Below are 25,214 nucleotides of genomic sequence, written 5' to 3'. Positions count from 1 at the left end.
CAAAACAAAATATAGATGATTCCTTCAATCCTGTCCCTGTAATATCACTACCAAAACCAACTTCCATATCTATGTGAGTAAAATACCCAGTACCTTTTCATTTTCTCTTCTCTTGGGCAGTTTGCTGTATTTTGCCATTGCCGCATCATGTTCTACAGGAATAGAGATAGCAGTTAGTTATTTCAGGCATTGAATTATTTAAAACAAAATCTCTCTAAGAACAGAATATTCAGATTAAATAATAATCAGTCAGATTTATTTTGACACACCATCTAACACTTGGTCTTATTATTATTCGACTTATTATTTGACATTCCACTCACACTATTCATATTGATATTCTGATCTCTCTGCCATAAATTCTGTGTACTGTGTGCGTCCCTCTCACTTCGCCTGATAAAGGGGCTACACTCCAAAAGCTCGAGATTTCAAATAAACCTGTTGGGTTATACCGTGGTGTCATGTGATTACTGACTTTGCCCACCCTAGTCCAACATCGGCACCTCCACATTATTGCTAAAACTATACAAGGTACTAGTTAGACTACATCTAGAATACAGTGAACAATTATCCAAGGAAAGACATATTGACATTGGGAGCAGTCCAGAGAAGGTTTGCCAAGTTGACCACAGATTTGAAGGTATTTTCTTATGAGGTGAGGTTGATTAAGTTATATCTGTACTCACTGCAGTTTAGAAGACAAGTGACCTTATTGAAACACGATGTTCTTAAGAAGCTTGACAGGGGAGATGCTGAGTGGTTTCTTCCAAGTGTGAAAGAATCTAGAACGATCTGCAGGTAAACGGTCACTCATTTAAGACAAAAAGTAGGATTTGTTTTTTTTTCAGAGGATAATGAATATGTGGACATCCTATTCAAAGCTTAGCTGTTAATTATGTTCAAATCTGAAATAGACAGATTTTTGAACAGTAAGGGAATAAAGGACTAGGGGGAAAAGATAGGAAAATGGAGTTGAAAATTAATAGATCAGCCAGAATGATGTAGCAGGCTCAATGCACCAAATGGCTTATTTCTGTTCTATTATAGTGTATTAGAAGTCAGTTAACAATTTGCATTCAAATAGAAAATAGATGGAAATATAAGAGGGGATCATAGGAAAGGAGGTATTAGACATTTTAGTGAGTATATAGGTGCACAAGAAGCAGAACATATCATGACTGATATGCTTCTCAACCCGATTCTCCTTACCAATCAAGAAACTATCTATCTCTGTCTTAAATGTCTTGGCTTCCACAGCCTTTTACAGCAATGGGTTCCACCGATTAATCACTCTCTGGCTCCCAGCACAAGATGATAAGAGCAAAAAAATTAAAGATTTAGGAACAAGTGTAGATCACAAGATTTAGTTTCCACCTCATGCTCACATTAAAACTGCAATTTCACTACGAGCTCTTTGAGCAAAACACATTGGTACCAGGTAGAATACACAATAAATTACTCCTGTTCCCATTTTAAAGCTGGGACACAGAGGAATATATATTTTTGGACAAATCACAAATTGAGAAATCTATACTGATTACTTGAATAAAAGGTCACGTATAAAAAAATATCTACTCATCTGTGATAATGTGGTTGAGGGGGTCACTTAGTAGCCTAGACAGCTGGTTTCCATTGCAGAGTGACACCAACAGCATGAGTTCAATTCCCACACCAACTGAGGTTACCATTAAGGTATCTCTTTCTCAATTTTTCTCATCGCTTGAGGCATAGTGACCACCACTACCAGTTGTCCCTACCTAATGAGAACAACCTTTACTTCTGTTGTGGACAAGGTGTTAAGCACAATCCTAAAGGATGGATAAAGGAAATGTTTTGAACAATGTCATGTATAAAATGGAATTGTTTTCCTTTCAATGGCTCAGGAGGTACTGATACTTGTGGTATTTTCCTCACCTGTGCTGCCTTGGCATTGCTCTGGAGCTATGGTTCATTGTAGATAGTTGAATACATCCGAGAGCTCAGAGATTGCAAATTATACCAATCTGGAGGGTACTACATAACTTCATACTAACATGAGTGTTTTCTGGTTCAAACAACTTCCCAGTTTTCCTTAAACCACGTTGTTACAGATGGCATTCATGAACAAATGAGATGATGATGTGGGTACCATTTAAAAAGAATTAATTTCAAAATCTTGGCATGCAAATAACACTGCACAATGCTTTTTCTCAATCAGCTTTTCAGTTGAAATAGATGAAGCACGTTTGTTACAGAAGTATTAACAATCTCATTTTTTTAAATAGCACAATCCGTTTGTATCATTTGTAAACATTGCACACCTTTAAAAAAATCCAGGCTCATTCTGGCAGAATTTTTAAATACAATCAGTTCTTTAAAACGCAATAGTTGCGTTCTTGTGCAACCCCGTGTTACAGAAAAACTGTGCTTTAGAAATAGCACTAAGTGTTGGCGCTGCAATCGCGTTACAGCCAACACATGCTTTAAAAGTTCACGCTGTAGAAACAGCGTCCCCAGTTCGTCAGTCACGTTGTAATGAATTCACGTTGACGAAGCACGCACGACAACAGAACGACCTGTGAGATATTCTTTCACAAACCAGTTTCATCCAAGCAGTAGAAAAGTAGTTGTGACAACTTGTGTACAGAATGCAATCTCTGAGCTCTCAGATGTATTCAACTACCTACAATCTCAGTGGCATGAAGCCAACTAACAAATATTGTAAGATGCAACATGCACCCACATCAGTGCAGCAATGTTACTGAAATTTTAATCAAATACACAAATTCAGCAATTTCAGGTATGTCAGAACGCCAGGTAATTCTAAGTTCAGAAGTAGATCAGAGATTACTAGAAGTAGAATCTACAGATGACCAGTAGGGGATCTTCAGTACATTCCCATCCAAACATCCAGCAAAGAGGCCAGGACTCCAGACCTCATATCTAAGCTCAGAGAAGGAAGTGCTGGGTAGAGAGACCATAATTTATTCTGCATCCCCGCTCTTCTCATTCTAATAGCTGAACAGAATGTTTATGATGTTAATGCTGAAGATTAAAACGAGTCTTACTTTTGATGAATTAAAAGTTGCTGACATTGTGTCTGTTTACCTTGGACTTAAACAATGAAAAACCAAAGACTGCTGTTAAAAAATAGAAATTTCAAAAATTCAATTTTCTACAATTATCGAACACAATCAATGGATAGTTATTTGAAAGAAAATGTTGGCCTCTTGGCACTTCCTTTCCCTGCCAGCTCTCTCCAAAGCAACTCAGCCAGTTCCATTTCCACTTCACCTGAGGAGGTGGGCATCTGAAGGTAGCTAGGCTGACTAAAGTGGTGTGTGACAGCAAATATGATCAGGCTAATGTAGATGACTCAAGGCACACATGACAGCAAATGCTGTCAGGCCTGTGAGTCATGCTCACTGTAAGAGAGATATTCTGTTTAAAATAAGTGTTTATCATAGTAGGCATAAGAATACTGTATAAACAAGCTTCAAAGTTTGGGAGAAGATTTGTAGCTCGGGTGCTCGTTGTTGTGGTTCTGTTCGCCGAGCTGGAAATTTGTGTTGCACAAGTTTCGTCCCCTGTCTAGGTGACATCCTCAGTGCTTCTGTGATGTTTCCTCCGGCATTTATAATGATTTGTATCTGCCGCTTCCGGTTGTCAGTTCCAGCTGTCCGCTGCAGTGGCCGGTATATTGGGTCCAGGTCGATGTGCTTATTGATTGAATCAGTGGCTGAGTGCCATGCCTCTAGGAATTCTCTGGCTGTTCTCTGTTTGGCTTGTCCGATAATAGTAGTGTTGTCCCAGTCAAACTCATGTTGCTTGTCATCTGAGTGTGTGGCTACTAAGGATAGCTGGTCATGTCCAGCTATCCTTAGTAGCCACGCAATCAGATGACAAGCAACATGAATTCGACTGGGGCAACACTACCATTAGAGGGCAAGCCAAACAGAGAACAGGCAGGGAATTCCTAGAGGCATGGCACTCATCCACAGACTCCATCAACAAACACATCGACCTGGACCCAATATACCGGCCACACTACAGCGGACAGCTGGAACTGACAACCGGAAGCGGCAGAGACAGGCCACTATAAATGCAGGAGGAAACATCACAGAAGCGCTTCACAGGAGACTCCCAAGCACTGAGGATGTCACCTAGACAGGGGACAAAACGCCTGCAACACAAATTCCCAGCTCGGTGAACAGGACCACAACAAACAAGCTTCACACACAAGTATCGGTTGCAATGCTGTATAAAAAGTCACATTGATTCACAGTAAATCTAACTTAGCTCGAAGATGTACCAAGAAGTGTTTTCAATAAAGACAACCTTGAAGACTTCTGTCCAGTCTCCGTCTCACTCCTGTCCACCGGTCTTGGAAAGAACATGATTTCACCATTCAAATTTTTTCATCAGGTATTTATCCAGTTTGATTTTGAAAACCATAAATGAATTTACTTCCATAAGATTCCCAAAACAGTGCATCCAGATCCTGACTACTCACTACATACAAAATGTCACAATGTCACCACTGGTTCATTGTAAATCACCTTAAATTAGTATATTCTGATTATTCCAATCAGAATAGTTTCTATTCACTCTGTCTAGACACAATTTTGATTATACCTATCAAATCTCTTCTCATGACCTTTCTCCTCCTCCAAGGAGAACATTAACTTCTCCAATCAAGCCATTAACTCAACTCCCTCATCCCTGGAATCACTCTTGCAAACTTTTTCATCACTTATTCTGTAATCTTTAAAGCAGATACAGATTCTAAGCTGCCAAACCCAGAGTTGTATGCAGTATTCCACTTGAGGGCAAACCAGTGTTTTAAAAGATTCCCCACAACTTCCTTGCTTTTATATTGTTTCTCTCTACTTACAAAGTCTAGAATCATACAGCTTTTTAAAAAAAAATCTCAACTTACCCTGTTATTTTGAGAAGTGTTGCCTGGTCATAACACCATTACATTTCAAGAAATGCCCATGTAACACAAGTTTACCAAAGTGAAGAACAGCTAAGAAGCAAAGAGTAAAAAGTAGTAGATACAAAAAGATTGCTGGAAAACCTGAGCAGGTCTAGCAGTACAGAAATCAAAGTTAACATTTCGGGTCCCGTGACACAACCTCTGGGGGAAGAGATTTTCCAGCAATTCCTGTTTTTGTTTCTGATTTCCAGCATCTGCTTTTTTTTTATTTAAGAAGCAGTGGAGTTGGGTCAGCCAGTATCAACTGCTTGACAGTCCAGAATCTGTACGAAGAAGAAACAAGTGAGCCTGCCTTTGAATGGAATAATTTTCTGTTTCCCAATCTTCGGACAGATCCTGGTGTTGATACAGATTGCCAAGAATGGAATAGAGATTGTGTTACAACGTGTTACCTAGATAGAAAGAGCAAGGAGATGATGACAGCAAGGGTAAGGGGTTGCTATTGGATAATGCCCATTGTTACTGTTTCATTATTGGCAGAGTTTATCAGACCATTTAGAGTAATTGGAAATCCAGTCCCTCCTGAAATCCAGATCTGGTGCATTCAAGTCGCGGGATCCTGACATATACGGGAAATCTGGGTATGAACCTAGATCGTGGCATCAGGGATGCCAAGAGACAATACCACACTAAACTACAGTCCCAGACTAACCACCTAAACAAATGCCAACTGAGGCAAGGTTTACATAATATATCCAGCTACAAAGCGAAGTCGAGTAGACTCACTGAGAACTACGCATCCCTCCCCGATGAGCTCAACCTTTCCTATGCGTGTTTTAAGCAGAATGTCAGTTAATGATATCACCTATCCTGACAGTCTCAGGTCCACCTGTACCCACAGTCATCACTGCAGAAGTCACTGCAGATTGGCCTTCTTGAGTGAACCCACGGAAAGAACTGGCCTGATGGAGTCCCTAGCCATGCACTCAGATCCTGTGCAGACCATCTGGTGGGAGTATTTGCAAATGTCTTTAATCTTTCCTGACTATGATGTGAGGTTACCACCTGCTTCAAGAAAACCACTATCATCCTGGTGCCAAAGAAACATCAGGCAACATGTCTTTATCTTCACCTAGTAGATCTGACATCTATCATTGTGAAGTGCTTCGAGAGGTTAGTAATAGCACACAACTCCAAGCTCTTAGATTGCCTTGAACTATTACAATTTGCCGACCATCACGACAGGTCCAAAACAGACGCCATCTCCCTGGCCCTACACTCATCCCTGGAATATCTGGATAACAAGGATACCTCCATCAGACTCCTATTTATTGACTTTAGCTCCACCTTCAACACCATAATTCCAACAAAACTCATCTCCAAACTCCGAGACCTAGGATTCTGATTCCCCCCTGCAACTGTTTCCACAACTTCCTGACCTGCAGACTGCGATCAGTTAAGGATTGGCGAGAACACCTTCTCCACAATAACCGTTAATACCAGTATCTGCAACGCTATGTACTCAGCTCCTTACTATACTCCTTATATACTCACATCTCTATGTGGCCAAATTCAACTCATTTCGAAATTTGATGACACAACCGTAGTCGGTTGGATTTCAAACAATGATGAGACAGAGGATCAAAAAGAGACAGACAGCTTAGTGGCTTAGTGAGAAAGCAACAATCTCTCCTTCAATGTCAGTAAAATGAAGGACCTGCTCATTGACTTCAGGAAGCAGAGTGGAAGACACCCCTGACTCTAACAATGGTGCTGAGGTGTAGCTCATAGAGAGCTTCACGTTCCTAAGAGTAAATATCACTAACAATCCACCCTGATCCATCCACGTCATGCTAGTCAACAAAGCACTCCGACGCCTTTACATTCTCAGAATGCGAAGGAAATTCAGAATGTCAATCAGGTAGAAGACAAAAGGTTTGAAAACGCATATCAATAGATTCCAAGAACAGATTCTTCCCTGCTACATTCTCAGACTTCTGAACAGATCTCTCAATGGAGTGGAGTTGATCTTTCTCTACGCCTTCTCTGTAGCTGTTAATGTGATATTCTGTTTATGTAAGGTATGATTTGTCTGGTTAGTATGCAAAACAATACTTTTCACTGTATCTTAGCACATGTGGTGGTGGTGGTGGTGGTGGAGAGGGAAAATTGCCTTTCAGACTGGAGGCCTGCGATCAGTAGTGTGCCACAAGGATTGGTGCTGGGTCCACCACGTTTCGTCAATTACATAAATGATTTGGATGTGAACATAGGAAGTATAGTATGTAAGTTTGCAGATGACACTAAAATTGGAGGCGTAGTGGTCAGCAAAGAGGGTTACCTCAGAGTACAACAGAATCAAGGAGTGACAGATGGAGTTTAATTTAAACAAATGTGAGGCGCTGCATTTTGGAAAGGCATATCTTAGCAGGACTTATACACTTTATGGTAAGGTCCTAGGGAGTGTTGCTGGACAGAGAGACTTTGGAGTGCAGGTTCATAGCTCCTTGAAAGTGGAGCTGCAGGCAGATAGGATAGTGAAGGTGGTGTCTGGTATGCTTTCCTTTATTGCTATAGGAGTTGAGAGTTCATGTTGCGGCTGTATAGGACATTGGTTAGGTCACTTTTAAAATATTTGTGCACAGTTCTGGTCTCCCACCTATTGGATGTTGTGAAACTTGAAAGGGTTCAGGGTAGATTTACAAGGATGATGCCGGGGTTGACGAATTTGAGCTGTAGGGAGAGGCTGAATAGCTGGGACTGTTTTCCCTGGAGTGCTGGAGGCTGATAGGTGACCTTCTAGAGGTTTATAAAATCACAAGGGGCATGGATAGGGTAAATAGACAAAGTCTTTTCCCTGGGGTGGGGAAGTCCAGAACTAGAATGCATAGGTTTAGGGTAACAGGGGAAAAATTTAAAAAGGAGCTAAGGGGCAATATTTTCACACAGTGGATAGTGTGTTTACGGAACGAGCTGCCAGAGGAATTGATAGAGGCTGGTACAATTGCATCATCTAAAAGGCATCTAGATGGGTATATGAATAGGAAGGGTTAGAGAGTTTAGGCTATCTGGTCGGCATGGTCGAGTTGGACTAAAGGGCCTACTCAGGGAGTAGTAATGCCATGGAATGCCCAGCCTTCAATAGTAGTGGACTCACCAACATGAAGTGTATTTAAATGTTCATTGGATAAACATGGGTAATAATAGAATAGTGTAGATAAGGTGGGGCTTATAGTGATATCACAGATCAATGCAACATCGAGGGCTGAAGGGCCTGTACTGTGCTGTAATATTCTATGTTCCGTGCAGTACATCTCGACGAGAGGATTCTGGGTAATCCAAAATAGAGGACAGGGAAAATTTCTGGCTGTAACAGCTGCTCCTTTATTGAGGTGTTTTAGGTGTTGGAGGTGATTTCCTCGAATTCCAGGAGCAGCGATTACTGTTTCATATGTTATTGCATTTTTTGGAATGTTAGAGAAAAAAAATGTCAAAACAACAGCAGTTCTAAAGGGAGAAGAACAGACAAAGGAAGCACATGGTGAGGTCAGTGCAGGAGAGAGACAGAGAGGGAAAGAAACTGACACCACAGTGAACCTGCACAGTTACTGCCTTTGCTGTTTGCATTCATGTATCGTTGGACATTGGAGTGCGTCTGGAAAAATTTTAAAAAACAGTGAAATTCACAACTGAACTTGGAGGGACCTGCTTGGGAAATGTTACAGTACAGAAGCAGATAAGTGGATTTTAAGCATGGCTTTAAAATAAGTCTGCACTACTGAGTAGAGTGGGTTCTTTCTTGATTGTGTGTTTTATTGATTTAAGCCATAAGTATTAATTTAACCTGGAGCACTGTTTAGTAGAGGAATAAGACAGTGCTATTTTCTGGGTCTGTAGATTGGAAAAAGCAAAAATGGCCTTTAGTACAATGATGAGCTCTTCTTGTCGGATGTGGGAGTCTAGGGAGAGTTTGGAGGTTACTGAGGATTATATCTACAATAAATGCCATTGGTTGCGAATCCTATCAGATCAAATGGATCGGTTGGACAGGCAATTAGAGGCAATGAGGAATTTATAAGAACAAGAGGACGTGATGGATGGCAATTATAGGAAGGGGGGAAAGTCTCAGGTACAGTCACACAGATGGGTTAACTCCAGGAAAGGTAAGAGAGATAGGCAGGGAGTGCAGGAGTCTTCTGTGGCTATACCCATTTCAAACAAGTACACTGTTTTGGAAAATGTAGGGGGTGATGGACACTAAGGGGTACTACAACCAACTTTCTGTTATTGAGACTGACTCTAATGTAATGAGAGGTACGTCGGGTTCCAAGCGATCAATTGTGTTAGCGGACTCTCTAACGTTTCTGTGGTCAGCAGTGAAAAATCAGACTGGTGTGTTGCTTCCCTGGTGCCAGGATCAAGGATGTTTTGAAGAAGGTGCAGAATGTTCTCAAGGGGGAAACGGTCCAGCAGGTGGTCATTGTACACATTGGACCCAATGACATGGGAAGGGAAAAGGTTGAGCTTCTGAAGGGAGATTACAGAGAGTTAGGCAGGAATTTAAAAAGGAGGTCCTCGAGAGTAGTAATATCTGGATTACCCTCGGTGCTGCGAGCTAGTGAGGGCAGGAATAGGAGGATAGAGCAGATTAATGCATGGCTGAGGAGCTGGTGTATGGGAGAAAGATTCACATTTTTGGATTATTGGAAGCTCTTTTGGGATAGAAGTGACCTGTACAAGAAGGACGGATTGCACCTAATTTGGAAGGGACTAATATACCGGCAGGAAGATTTGCTAGAGCTGCTTGGGAGGATTTAAACTAGTAAGATTGGGGGTGGAGGAGGGTGGGACCCAGGGTGATAGTGAGGAAAGATTTCAAACTGAGACTGGTACAGTTGAGAACAAAGGCAAGTCAAACGGTCAGGGAAGACAGGGACAAAGCAGAGAACAAGGCAGGTCAAATGAATTAAACAGCATTTATTTCGATGCAAAAAGGCCCAACAGGGAAGGCAGATGAACTCAGGACACAGTTAGGAACATGGGACTGGGATATTATAGCAATTACAGAAACATGACTCAGGTATGGACAGGACTGGCAGCTTAATGTTCCAGGATACAAATGCTACAGGAATGACAGAAAGGGAGGCAAGAGAGGAGGGGGTGTGGCGTTTTTGATAAGGGATAGCATTACAGCTGTACTTAGGGAGGATATTCCCGGAAATACATCCAGGCAAGTTATTTGGGTGGAACTGAGAAATAAGAAAGGGATGATCACCTTATTGGGATTGTATTATAGATCCCCTAATAGTCAGAGGGAAATTGAGAAACAAATTTGTAAGGAGATCTCAGTTATCTGTAAGAATATGGTAGGGGATTTTAACTTTCCAAACATAGTTTGGGACTGCCATATTGTTCAGGGTTTAGATGGAGAGGAATTTGTTAAGTATGTACAAGAAAAGTTTCTGAATCAGTATGTCGATGTACCGACTAGAGAAGGTGCAAAACTTTATCTACTCTTGGGAAATAAGGCAGGACAGATGACTGAGGGGTCAGTTGGGGAGCACTTTGGGTTCAGCGAACATAATTCTGATAGTTTTAAAATAATGATGGGAAAGGATAGACCAGATCTAAAAGTTAGAAGGTCGAAATTGGAGGAAGGCCAATTTTGATGGTATTAGGCAAGAACTTGCAAAAGCTGATTGGGCGCAGATGTTTGCTGATAAAGGGACGGCTGGAAAATGGGAAGCCTTCAGAAAGGAGATAACGAGAATCCAGAGAAAGTATATTCCTGTCAGTGTGAAAGGAAAGGCTGGTAGGTATAGGGAATGCTGGATGACTAAAGAAATTAAGGGCTTGGTTAAGAAAAAGAAGGAAGCGTATGTCAGGTATAGACAAGATAGATCGAGTGAATCCTTAGAAGAATATCCTTAGGAATAAAAGAATGACTAGGGAAGGAATAGGTCCAATCAAGGATAGTAATGGGAAGTTGCGTGTGGAGGCTGAAGAGATTGGGGAGGCGCTGAATGAATACTTTTCGTCAGTATTCACTCAGGAACAGGACATTGTTGTCGATATAAATACTGAGGCACGAATAAGTAGAATGGATGGTTTTGAGATATGTAGAGAAGAGGTGTTGGAAATTCTGGCAAGGGTGAAAATAGATAAGTCCCCTGGGCCTGATGGCATTTATCCTAGGATTCTCTGGGAAGCAAGGGAGGAGATTGCAGAGCCATTGGCCTTGATTTTTGTGTCCTCTTTGTCGACAGGAGTAGTGCCAGAGGACTGGAGGCTAGCAAACGTGGTTCCCTTGTTCAAGAAGGGGAGTAGGGATAATCCTAGTAACTATAGGCCAGTGAGTCTCACTTCTGTTGTGGGCAAAGTCTTAGAGAGAATTGTAAGGGATAGGATTTATGCACATCTGGATAAGAATGATGTGATCAAGGATAGTCAGCATGGTTTTGTGAAGGGCAGGTCGTGCCTCACAAACCTTATTGAATTCTTTGAGAAGGTGACTAAAGAGGTAGATGAGGGGAAAGCGGTAGATGTGGTATATATGGATTTTAGTAAGGCGTTTGATAAGGTCCCCCATGGTAGGCTACTGCAGAAAATACAGAGATATGGCATTGAGGGTGAGTTGGAGGTTTGGATTAGGAATTGGCTCTCTGGAAGAAGACAGAGGGTAGTAGTTGATGGCAAAGGTTCATCTTGGAGTGCCGTCACTAGCGGTGTTCCGCAAGGATCTGTTTTGGGACCATTGCTGTTTGTCATTTTTATAAATGACCTGGAGGAAGGGTTAGAAGGTTGGGTGAGCAAGTTTGTGGATGATACGAAAGTCGGAGGAGTTGTAGACAGTGAGGAAGGATATGGCAGGTTACAGCGGGATATAGAGAAGCTGCAGAGCTGGGCAGAAAGGTGGCAAATGGAGTTCAATGTAGCTAAGTGTGAAGTGATTCACTTTGGTAAGAGTAATAAAAAGATGGATTACTGGGCTAATGGTAGACTACTTGGTAGTGTGGAAGAGCAGAGGGATCTTGGTGTCCATGTACACAGATCTCTGAAAGTTGCCACCCAGGTAAATAGTGCAGTGAAGAAGGCATATGGCGTACTGGCTTTTATTGGTAGAGGAATTGAGTTCCGGAGTCCTGAGGTTATGCTGCAGTTGTATAAGACTCTGGTGCGGCCGCATCTGGAATATTGTGTGCAGTTTTGGTCGCCATACTATAGGAAGGATGTGGAGGCACTGGAACGGGTGCAGAGGAAGTTTACCAGGATGTTGCCTGGTATGGTAGGAAAATCCTATGAGGAAAGGCTGAGGCACTTGGGGTTGTTTTCATTGGAGAAAAGAAGGTTTAGGAGTGATTTGATAGAGGTGTACAAGATGATTAGGGGGTTAGATCGGGTTGACAGTGAGAACCTTTTTCCACGTATTGAGTCAGCTATTACAAGGGGGCATAGCTTTAAATTAAGGGGGGGTAGATATAGGACTGATGTTAGGGGTAGGTTCTTCACTCAGCGAGTCATAAGTTCATGGAATGCCCTGCCAGTAGCAGTAGTGGACTCTCCCTCTTTATGGGTATTTAAGCGGGCATTGGATAGGTATATGGAGGATAGTGGGTTAGTGTAGGTTAGGTGGGCTTTGATCGGCGCAACATCGAGGGCTGAAGGGCCTGTACTGCGCTGTATTCTTCTATGTTCTATGTTCTAATATGTGTAGGAGTATAATTAAGAGGGAAATCAGGAGGGCAAAAAGGGGACATGAGATAGCTTTGGCAAATAGAGTTAAGGAGAATCCAAAGGGTCTTTTTAAACAAATACATTAAGAACAAAAAGGTAACTAGGGAGAGAATAGGGCCTCTCAAAGATCAGCAAGGCAACCTTTGTGTGGAGCCACAGGAGATGGAGCAGATACTAAACGAGTATTTTGCATTAGTATTTACTGTGGAAAAGGACATGGAAGGTATAGAATGTAGGGAAATAGATGGTGACATCTTGAAAAATGTCCATATTACAGAAGACGAAGTGCTGGGTGTCTTGAAATGCATAAAATTGGATAAATCCCCAGGACCTGATCAGATGTAGCCTAGAATTCTGTGGGAAGCTAGGGAAGTGATTACTGGGCCTCTTACTGGGCCAATGATATCTGGATTATTGATAGTCACAGATGAGGTGCCAGAAGACTGGAGGTTGGCTAACGTGGTGCTACAGTTTAAGAAAGGTGGTAAGGACAAGCCAGGGAACTATAGACCAGTGAGCCTGACATCAGTGGTGACCAAGTTGTTAGAGGGAATCCTGAGGGGCAGGATGTACATGTATTTGGAAAGGCAAGGACCGACTAGGGATACTTAACATGGCTTTGTGCATGGGAAATCATTTCTCACAAACTTAATTAAGGTTTTTTGAAGAAGTAACAAAGAGGATTGATGAGGGCAGAGGGGTAGATGTGATCTATATGGACTTCAGTAAGGCGTTTGACAAGGTTCCCCATGGGAAACTGTTGAGCAAGGTTAGATCTCATGGAATATAAGTAGAACTTGCCATTTGGATACAGAACTGGTTCAAAGGTAGAAGACAGAGGGTGGTGGTGGAGGGCTGTTTTTCAGACTGGAGGCCTGTGACCAGTGGAGTGCCATAAGGATCGGTGCTACTTTTATTTATATAAATGATCTGGATGTGAGCATAAGAGGTATAGTTAGTAAGTTTGCAGATGACACAAAAATTGGAGGTGTAGTGGACAGCGAAGAAGATCACCTCAGATTACAGCGGGATCTTGATCAGATGAGCCAATAGGCTGAGAAGTGGCAGATGGAGTTTAGAACATAGAACATTACAGTGTAGTACAAGCCCTTCGGCCCTCGATGTTGCGCCAACCTGTCATACCAATCTGAAGCCCATCTAACCTACACTATTCCATGTATGTCCATATGCTTGTCCAATGACGACTTAAATGTACTTAAAGTTGGCGAATCTACTACCGTTGCAGGCAAAGCATCCATACCCTTACTACTCTCTGAGTAAAGAAACTACCTCTGACATCTGTCCTATATCTATCACCCCTCAATTTAAAGCTATGCCCCCCTCGTGCTCGCCGTCACCATACTTGGAAAAAGGCTCTCCCTGTCCACCCTATCTAACCCTCTGATTATCTTATATGTCTCTATTAAGTCACCTCTCAACCTTCTTCTCTCCAACGAAAACAGCCTCAAGTCCCTCAGCCTTTCCTCATAAGACCTTCCCTCCTTACCAGGCAACACCCTAGTAAATCTCCTCTGCACCCTTTCCAAAGCTTCCACATCCTTCTTATAATGCGGTGACCAGAACTGTACACAATACTCCAAGTGCGGCCGCACCCGAGTTTTGTACAGCTGTAGCATAGCCTCATGGTTCTGGAGCTCGATCCCTCTATTAATAAAAGCTAAAACACTGTATATGCCTTCTTAACAACCCTGTCAACCTGGGTGGCAACTTTCAAGGATCTGTGTACCTGGACACAGAGATCTCTCTGCTCATCTACACTACCAAGAATCTTACCATTAGCCTAGTACTTTGCATTCCGGTTACTCCGACCAAAGTGAATCACCTCACACTTGTCCGCATTAAACTCCATTTGCCACCTCTCAGCCCAACTCTGCAGCTTATCTGTGTCTCTCTGGAACCTACAACATCCTTCGTCACTATCCACACCACCACCGACCTTAGCGTCGTCTGCAAATTTACTAACCCACCCTTCTATGCCCTCATCCAAGTCATTTATAAAAATGACGAACAGCAGTGGACCCAACACCGACTCTTGCGGTACATCACTGGTAACTGGACTCCAGGATGAACATTTCCCATCAACTACTGGATTAGTGGTGCTGGAAAAACACAGCAGTTCAGGCAGCATCCAACGAGTAGCGAAATCGACGTTTCGGGCAAAAGCCCTTCATCAGGAATAAAGGCAGTGAGCCTGAAGTGTGGAGAGATAAGCTAGAGGAGGGTGGGGGTGGGGAGAGAGTAGCACAGAGTACAATGGGTGAGTGGGGGAGGAGATGAAGGTGATAGGTCAAGGAGGAGAGGGTGGAGTGGATAGGTGGAAAAGGAGATAGGCAGGTCGGACAAGTCCGGCCAAGTCAAGGAGACAGTGCTGAGCTGGAAGTTTGAAACTAGGATGAGGTGGGGGAAGGGGAAATGAGGAAGCTGTTGAAGTCCACATTGATGCCCTCGGGTTGAAGTGCTCCGAGGCAGAAGATGAGGCGTTCTTCCTCCAGGGGTCTGGTGGTGAGGGAGCGGCGGTGAAGGAGGCCCAGGACCTCCATGTCCTCGGCAGAGTGGGAGGGGGAGTTGAAATGTTGGGCAACGGGGCGGTTTGGTTGATTGGTGCGGGTGTTTCGAAGATGTTCCCTAAAGCGCTCTGCTAGGAGGCGCCCAGTCTCCCCAATGTAGAGGAGACCACATCGGGAGCAACGGATACAATAAATGATATTGGTGGATGTGCAGGTAAAACTTTGATGGATGTGGAAGGCTCCTTTAGGGCCTTGGATAGAGGTGAGGGAGGAGGTGTGGGCACAGGTTTTACAGTTCCTGCGGTGGCAGGGAAAAGTGCCAGAATGGGAGGGTGGGTCGTAGGGGGTTGTGGACCTGACTTTCCCATCAACCACCACCCTCTGTCTTCTTTCAGCAAGCCAATTACTGATCCAAACTGCTATATCTCCCACAATCCCATTCCTCCACATTTTGTACAATAGCCTACTATGGGGAACCTTATCGAACACCTTGCTGAAATCCATATACACCACATCAACCGGTTTACTCTTATCTACCTGTTTGGTCACCTTCTCAAAGAACTCAATAAGGTTTGTGAGGCACAACCTGCCCTTCACAAAACCATGCTGACTATCCCTAATTAAATTGTTCTTTTCTAGATGATTCTAAATCCTCTCTCTTATAACCTTTTCAAACACTTTACCGACAACTGAAGTAAGGCTCACTGGTCTATACTTACCAGGGTTGTCTCTACTTCCCTTCTTCTGGCTCTATTCCTGTAGACAATGACGATTTAAAGATCAATGCCAAAGGCTCGGCAATCTCCTCCCTGGCTTCCCAAAGAATCGTAGGATAAATCCCATCCAGCCCAGGGGACTTATCTATTTTCACATTCTGCAGGATTTCTAATACCTCTTCCTTGTGAACCCCAATCCCACCTAGTCTAGGAGCCTGTATCTCAGTATTCTCCTCAACAACATTGTCATTTTCTAGAGTGAATACTGTCAAAAAATGTTCATTTAGTGCTTCCCCTATCTCCTCTGACTCCACACACAACTTACCACTACTATCCTTGATTGGCCCTAATCTTACTCTCATCATTCTTTTATTCCTTAAATACCTATAGAAAGCCTTAGGGTTTACCCTGATTCTATCCGCCAACAACTTCTCATGTCGCCTCCTGGCTCTTCTGAGCTCTCCCTTTAGGTCTTTTCTGGCTACCTTGTAACCCTCAAGCACTCTGAGCCTTCACATCTCATCCTAACATAAGCCTTCTTCTTCCTCTTGACCAGGGATTCCGCTTCCTTTGTAAGCCACGGCTCCCGCGCTCTACAGCTTCCTCCCTGCCTGACAGGTACATACTTATCTAGGACACTCAGGAGCTTTTCCTTGAATAAGCTCCACATTTCTAATGTGCCCATTCCCTGCAGTTTCCTTCCCATCCTATGCTTCCTAAATCTTGCCTAATCGCATCGTAATTGCCTTTCCCCCAGCTGTAACTCTTGCCCAATGGTATACACCTATCCCTTTCTATCACTAAAGTAAACATAACAGAATTGTGATCGCTATCACCAAAGTGCTCACCTACTTCCAAGTCCAACACCTGGCTGGGCTCAATACCCAGTACCAAATGTAATGTGGCTTCGCCCCTTGTTGGCCTGTCTACATACTGTGTCAGGAAGCCTTCCTGCACACACTGGACAAAAACTGACCCATCTATAGTACTCGTACTATCATGTTCCCAGTCAATATTTGGAAAGTTGAAGTCCCCCATGACAACTACGCTGTCTCTCTCACTCCTATCGAGAATCATCTTTGCTATCCTTTACTCTACATCGCTGGAACTATTCGGAGACCTATAGAAAACTCCCAATAGGGTGACCTCTCCTTTCCTGTTTCTAACCTCAGCCCATACTACCTCAGTTGACAAGTCCCCAGACATCCTTTCTGCAACTGTAATACTGTCCTTGACCAACAATGCCACACCTCCCCCTCTTTTACCATCTTCTCTGTTCTTACTGAAACATCTAAATCCTGGAACCTGCAACAACCAATCCTGTCCGTGCTCTATCCATATCTCCGAAATGGCCACAACATTGAAGTCCCAGGTACTAACCCAAGTTCACCCACTTTATTCCGGATGCTCCTGGCGGTGAAGTAGACACACTTCAAACCAACTTCTTGCTTGCTGGTGCCATCTTGCGTCCCTGAAATTTGATTTCGGACCTCCCTTCACTCAACTTTTTTTATACTCGAACTACAATTTTGGTTCCCAACCCCCTGCTGGATTAGTTTAAACCCACCCCAATAGCCTTAGCGAATTTCCCCCCCAGGATAGTGGTACCCTGGAGTTTAATCTAAATAAATGGGAGGTGCTGCATTTTGGGAAAGCAAATCTTAGCAGGACATATACACTTAATGGTAAAGTCCTCGGGGAATGTTGTTGAACAAAGAGACCTTGGAATGCAGGTTCATAACTCCTTGAAAGTGGAGTCGCTGGTAGATAGGATAGTGAAGGCGGCGTTTGGTATGCTTTCCTTTATTGGTCAGAGTATTGAGTACAGGAGTTGGGAGGTCATGCTGCGGCTGTACAGGACATTAGTTAGGCCACTTTTGGAATATTGTGTGCAATTCTGGTCTCCTTCCTATCGGAAAGATGTTGTGAAACTTGAAAGGGTTCAGAAAAGATTTACAAGGATGTTGCCAGGGTTGGAGGATTTGTGGTATCGGAAGAGGTTGAATAGGCTGAGGCTGTTTTCCACGGAGTTTCTGAGGCTCAGGGGTGACCTTACAGAGGTCTATAAAATCATAAGGGGCATGGACAGGATAAATAGACAAAGCCTTTTCCCTGGAGTGGGGGAGTCCAGAATTAGAAGACATAGGTTTAGGGTGAGAGGGGGAAAATGTAAGAGAGACCTAAGGGCCAACTGTTTCACACAGAGGGTAGTACGTGTATGGAATGAGCTGCCAGAGGAAGTGGTATGATTGCAACATTTAAATGGATGGGTATATAAAAAAGGGAGGGTTTGGAGGGATATGGGCCAGGTGCTGGCAGGTGGGACTAGATTTGGTTGGGATATCTGGCCAGCATGGACGAGTTGGACCGAAGGGTCTGTTTCCGTGCTGTACATCTCTATGGCTCTATGGCTATGTGACAATAGTAAATCAAATCAAATCAGAATTAATTTCTGTGGATTCTGTGTCAAAAGGGCTATCATGTCCCAAGTAAGATGGCTTCATAGATGGACACCTTGTCTGTGTTAACCATATCCAGAGAATATTGCTGCTGGTCAGTGTACCAAAAGAATTGAGTGGAAGCAATGTACAGCAGATACTGAATGAGAAAGAGATTGCCTGTAAATCTAGATTTATGCAGGAAGATTACTTGTGCTTTTAACTATGTGACAAGTTTATTTTGTTGTTTTGTTACTGTAAATGCTTTAATAGTGAAATCCTGTCTATTTGGGTCCTTTCTATTAGCTTTGTGGGGATTCTGTTTTAAAATGAAGTGTGTTCATCTTTACAGGGATTGTAATAAACTTGTAATCAACATTAGGTACACTGAATTTTGTTGAAATTAAACAAACAAAATATTTCATTCTTACTTTTTCTCATTCGGAATTAAGCTAGTTATCTTTAACATTCAGACGTTTCCGGAGAGAACAGTTATCGAAAGACTTACTTGACGTTTGTGGCTTAGAATTAAAAAGTGGATTTGAAACAGAACTAAGACAGCAGAAATTGACTGACATAGTGCAAGAATTCTGAGTCCGTCAACTATATCCTCTGTATATCAGGGAGCAACTTTATTAAAGCAATTTTCCACAGGTATTAGGCCCATAATATCGGTATTCGAGATGTTTAAAGAATTTAGCTACAAGACTAACTGCCTTCTCCACTTGAAAAGCATGTTCAAATGATACAAACTTCTAACTCTTAGTATTGTTATTTTTAAATTCATTCAAATCAGGCACAATGAGATATATTTAACAAATTAGACCCAAACTAAAGACTTAACTTGCGTCAGAATTCTTTCGTATGATCAAAGATTTCCAAAGTCAATGTTTTAATCTACTTGATGATAATACCAAACTGCAGAAGGATTTCTGATGCAAAGGACTGTGTCTAGGTTATACTGAAATAGGCAATAAAAACCTGATGATCTGCATAGGTTTTACATATGGGCAGCAATTTTTATGCAAATTATGTAGTTTTATATTTATACGGTCCAAATATGCTGGATTACTGTCACTAACAAGTATGATAGGATCCTCCAACTTACACTAATGAAATGACTACTTCGTGTGGATTAAAGGTTTTACAATTGTCCTACATTTCACAATAAACAAAAGCAGCTGTGAACGAAAATATTATTCACTATTCTCTACTCAGAGATTTACATAGTTCCTGTTCCTTTAAATCTCAGGTTTCGAATTATCCAGCTTCAAATTGATCTATAGATTCACACCCTTTCTATGTCTAAACTCTTTCGGCTCTATGAGCTCAGCCCTTCCCAAATACACTTCTCCTTTCACCACAGACTCCTGCTTGAGCAACCACACTTCCCAGTCCACTTCTCCCGACACCGATCCCAATGGCAGAAGAGAAAGTCTTGGGCTGGAAATTTACAGGGAGAAGCACTCTCACATAGATTGCCACTCTTGCCTTTTTTCTTTTAAATGCAAGGGAGCTCTACATTTCTCAGAGGAGATTCCACTCAAGGCATCCTCAAAAAAGTGGAACTGTATTTGCATTCCAACAGTTCTTTGATAGTGCGGAACTGTCACAGGATGGCAAACTAACCCCATTTTCACAGCTGTCAGCTCCCATACTGTGAAATGTCAAGGTCTTGACAACCCCCCACTGTCAAACTGTAAATATATAATGGTATGATGTAGGATGCTGGGAGGGTTACATACCAGATGGCTAGGGAATAGGATGCCTGATGATTACAGGGTAGAGTGCCAAAGAAGGATGCCAGATCAGTAGTGTGCCAGCTAAGTAGGGGATAATGTGCCAAGTGGATAGGCTACCAAGTTAATAGAGTGTAAGCATGGACGGTAAACAATGCAGTCTTTAGGAGCGCATGAGAGAAATTAGGTTCGGCCCAATGGAGGGAAATTTTGTATCGTTGGGCCTTCCGGATTGGGCCCAGCAATAAATGATTCTGTTTGGGTAAGGTCGGGAATGCTTCCAGGGGAGTTGGGGGATCATCTCCAATTCTTCTGAGGGGAGGGGATATTGTTAGCTCAGGTCCAACAGGGTGGCAGGAAGGAAGAGGGCTGGGTTCAGTGCTTTTGGAGGGGATAGTGTTGGGTCAGGATTGGAGCTCTGTATAAAGGATGGGGTGCAATTGGTATATGAGATAAGGATAAGTTCTGTAAAATAGTTACTCAAGACTACATGGTTCATAGTCTAACTCATCCTGAGCAAGTATTTGGCTTCATCAACATTTTGCGCAGTCTCTAATTCCAATGGAGACTTGCAGAGGTTTCCAGACATACAGGAATACTCAATTTCCTTGGCAATTCCTTTGGAATCGATTACAATGGGCTGTGCACAACTCACATCCATGTCAGAATAATGACCATCAAGCCTTGACTATACACAAAATCCTGAAATTGCATCAAATGACAATCACCAGTGAGAAAATGTGCTTTTTCATTAACGAGCTTGCTCAGAATGGAAACGATTCCTTACTCAACATTCCCTCCAAGATGTGCCGCCATGGCAAACACGAGGAAACACAACTTTTAAAGTGAGCGGAGATAGGTATAAGACAGATATCAGAGATAGTTTCTTTACTCAGAGTAGTGAGGGTATGGAATGCTTTGCCTGCATCGGTAGTAGATTCACCAAGTTTAAGTGCATTTAAGTCGTCATTGGACAGGCAAATGGACGTACATGGAATGGTGTAGATGGGATGGGCTTCAGATTATTGTGACAGGGCGGCACGGTGGCACAGTGGTTAGCACTGCTGCCTCACAGCGTCTGAGACCCGGGTTCAATTCCCGCCTCAGGCGACTGACTGTGCGGAGTTTGCACGTTCTCCCCGTGTCTGCGTGGGTTTCCTCCGGGTGCTCCGGTTTCCTCCCACAGTCCAAAGATGTGCAGGTCAGGTGAATTGGCCATGCTAAATTGCCCGTAGTGTGAGGTAAGGGGTAGATGTAGATGTAGGGGTATGGGTGGGTTACGCTTCGGCGGGGCGGTGTGGACTTGTTGGGCTGAAGGGCCTGTTTCCACACTGTAAGTAATCTAATCTAATCTAATCTAACATCGAGGGCCGAAGGCCCTGTACTGTGCTGTAATGTTCAATGTTCTATGATCTGAGCGACAGGGAGAGGCTGAACAGGCTGGGGCTGCTTTCCATGGAGTGTCGGAGGCCGAGGGGTGACCTTATAGAGGTTTACAAAATTATGAGGGGCATAGATAGGATAAATAGACAAAGTCTTTTCCTTGGGGTCAGGGAGTCCAGAACTAGAGGGCATAGGTTTAGGGTGAGAGGGGAAAGATATAAGAGACCTAAGGGGCAACCTTTTCACGCAGAGGGTAGTACGTGTATGGAATGAGCTGCCAGAGGATGTGGTGGAGGCTGGTACAATTACAGCATTTAAGAGGCATTTGGATGGGTATATGAATAGGAAGGGTTTGGAGGGATATGGGCCGGGTGCTGGCAGGTGGGACTAGATTGGGTTGGGATATCTGGTCGGCATGGACAGGTTGGACCGAAGAGTCTTTTTCCATGCTGTACATCTCTATGACTCTATGACTATGGGTATGTAGGTTCTGTGCATGCCAATCAGCAAGCTGCTCTGTTCCAGACATTGATTTTCAGTTTCAGAAGCTGCTGCATCTCAGATCACGGAGGTCTACGTAGCAGGTAAAATAATTCAAGGGAACGTTGGCCCCATGCCAGGATAGCATTGAACATCAGAGAAAGGACAGATAATGCACAAAGCTCAACCTACATTATTCCACACTCCGTTAACTTGACCAATATGATCATTTTTTTTCTTAATATCTTATAACAACGAAAAAAATATAAATTTATATTCTGAACCTTGGACTTGTAGGAACTGAATTGACAGATAAAAAGGCACATTAAAAACCTCTGGAGTTATGAGATTCGACTTCATGTTTCATGAGATGATTTACAGTACAAGTGCCAACACTGTACAGACAATATCATAGAACATGACATCAACAATAAATAAAAATTGAAAGCGATAGAGAAATTCAGCAGATCTGGCAGTGACTGTGCAGAGAATGTGGTACAACTTTTTTTTGGAACTCAGGGATCCTGAAGAAGAGTCATAGCGGACTTGGAACATTAAATCTATTTCTCTTTCCACAGATGCTGCAAGACTGACATAAGTTCTCCAGCAATTCCTATTTTTATTTCAGCTTTCCAGTATCTGCAATATGTTGCATTCATGAAATCTGCCCATCCTGGTCATGTACATGGGCACTTCAAATGGCAATCACTTTTTCATTATCAGTTGGCAGTGTGAATTAGACCCTAAATGAAAATCTCTGCTTCCTAGTGGCTGTGCAGGATTCCACATAATAGGATTTTGCATGAGGAATGGTACAATAATAAGTCACTAAAACTTGGCAGGTTAAATGGTGCAACCTGTGTACATGCATGTAAGTGAGTCTCATTTTCAAACTGAAACCACAACAGAATATGTAAACAACTAAAAATTAATAAAACTAGAAATGAAAAATATACATACCATTACTAGCAAGAAGAAACAAATCTTTTAAAGTGCTTACTTCTGCAAATGATAAAAAAAAAGCAATGTTCAGTATAAGAAACTTAAAACTAACAAAAATAAATTTGGTCAGAAACAGCTACTAAACAATAAGGTAACGTTAAGCCCTTTGCTGACAGAAATGCGATGATGCATTAACCAGTTTTTGACTGATCTCATACAATCAATAAAATATTTCCCTTATATACGAGTTAGTACGAATAAAATAGCTTTGAACAAATTGATATTACTGCTGTACATTACATGATGGTTACATTTTGAAATATAACTTTAACTAAAAGCAATCCAGAGAATTCTGGGTAAGTCTCTCTGGTTGGAAACATGCCTGTGTAATCCAGTGTCACAGGAGAGAATCTTGAACAAAAACCAACTGAAGTGTCAGACAGCTTTATAAACACTTCTTCACAGTATTTCACAGAAAAGGAACTGCTGCTGTTTGAGACAAAGACTAAAAAAACTACTGCTCTGGGGAACCAAATGGACTGCTTTAGGCTGACTAGAGAGTTTGGATTCCGTTCAAAAGTTAAGAGAATGAGATGCTTAAGATTTAAGGAATGGGGTCACAAAGCTATATGTTTCTGGTCCTTCAGAAAACTCAAAGAGGGAATGGATTGTTCGTCCAAGGACATTAGAATTTCAACCTGATATAGTAAAGCGTGACTGTCGGATAGTTCTTTAATGCTATATATTGACCAAAACTAAATACATTATGAAAGGGCTTTGTGAGATATATTCACAGTGTACAATTTTTTTAAAAATGCAATGTATTTTGTGATTGTTATTGTTAGTTAGTTTGCAGTACAATCCTTAAAATGTGAATCCCTGTCCCTCAGTTCTTCCCATTGTTCACGGTGTCAACTGGAATTATACAAAATTAATGACATTACCAAGGTCTGCCATAATTCTGCATGGTAGACTGGCTAGTAAGGTTAGATCATATGGGATCCAGGGACAGACACAAAATTGTTTATGGTAGGAGACAGAAGGTGGTGGTAGAGGGTTGTTCAGTTTGGAGGCCTGTGACCAGCAATGTGCCACAAGAATCAATGCTGTGTCCACTGTTGTTCATGATCTATATAAACGAATTGGATGAGAATATTGGAGACATGGTTAGTAAGTTTGCAGATGCCACCAAAATTAGTGGTATAGTGGAGAGTGGACAGAAAGTTATCTACAAGGACAATGGATCTTGATCAACTGGGCTTGTGGGCCAAGTAACACCAAATAGATGTGAGGTGTTGTGGTAAGGCCAAAACCACTGTAGGGAATCTAATCTAATCTAAAAAAAACAGGGCAGAACTCTTACAATTAAAGGTAGGGCCCTGGGGAGTGTTGCTGAACAGAGAGACCTGGGATGCAAGCACATAGTTCCTTGAAACTAGTTGTCACAGGTAGACAGGCTGATGAAAAAGACGTTTGGCCATGCCTGTCTTCATCATTCAGAGCACTGAGTTTAGGAGTTGGGATGTCATGTACAGTTGGACAAGACATTGGCAAGGCCAGATTTGGAATACTGCATACAGTTCTGGCAAGCCTACAAGATTAAAATGGAAATAATGCAAATAAGATTTAGAAGGATCTTACTGAGACTGGAAGATTTGAGTCATAAATATGGATTGGCTAGGACTTTCTTCCTTGGAAGATAGGGGACTGAGGATTGACCTTATAGAGGTTTATAAAATCATGAGGGGCATAGATGAGGTGAATAACAAGGTCTTATTCCCCAGGCTAAGGCAGCCCAAAACTAGAAAGCATAGGTTTAAGATGAGTGGGGAAGGACTTAAAAGGGATCTGAAAGGTAACCTTTTCACACAGAAAGTAGTGTGTACATAGAATGAGCTGCCAGAGGAAGTGGTAGAGGTGGGTACATTTACAACATTTAAAATACATTTGAACAGGTACATGGACAGTAAAGGATTAAAGTTAGATAGGCCAAATACAGACAAATAAGACTAGTTCAGTTTAGGAAACCTGGACAGCATGGATGAATTGGGGCAAAGGGCCTGTATCTATTCTGTATGACTCTTTAGTTAACTGCAACGGTATAGTTAAAGGGAGGGGAAATATAAAATAAAACAAGGAACAGTCAATTTCGTGTTTAATCCTTTTTAATGAGTAAAGATCATTCTTTGAAGTTTCTTTTCTGATAATGAAAACTTCGTCTGAAATAAATATTTTAACCGTGTTCCACTTTTCATCCAGTTGTTGTGAAATGCCGATCAAACATTAATTGACAATTGCTCTGAAAGAAGTTTAGTATCATTAACCCAGGATGCTTT

At 42.3% G+C, this 25,214-nt stretch overlaps 1 protein-coding gene across 1 annotated transcript in view; it reads right to left on the bottom strand.

Moving 5' to 3' along the window:
- The window catches only part of appl2 (adaptor protein, phosphotyrosine interaction, PH domain and leucine zipper containing 2), a 153,737-nt gene that overhangs the window by 65,290 nt on the left and 63,233 nt on the right, over positions 1 to 25,214 (bottom strand). The window contains exons 6-7 of the mRNA XM_072562432.1: positions 22,897 to 22,938; positions 94 to 152 (exon numbers count right to left, since the gene is read on the bottom strand). Of these exons, the coding sequence (XP_072418533.1) occupies positions 94 to 152; positions 22,897 to 22,938 (101 nt within the window). The remainder of the gene's footprint in view (positions 1 to 93; positions 153 to 22,896; positions 22,939 to 25,214) is intronic.

Source organism: Chiloscyllium punctatum, chromosome 44, assembly GCF_047496795.1.
Source record: "Chiloscyllium punctatum isolate Juve2018m chromosome 44, sChiPun1.3, whole genome shotgun sequence".
Classification (NCBI taxonomy): Eukaryota; Metazoa; Chordata; class Chondrichthyes; order Orectolobiformes; family Hemiscylliidae; genus Chiloscyllium; species Chiloscyllium punctatum.
The sequence above is the reverse complement of the archived record's forward strand: the minus strand, read 5'-3'. Positions and strand labels throughout refer to the sequence as shown.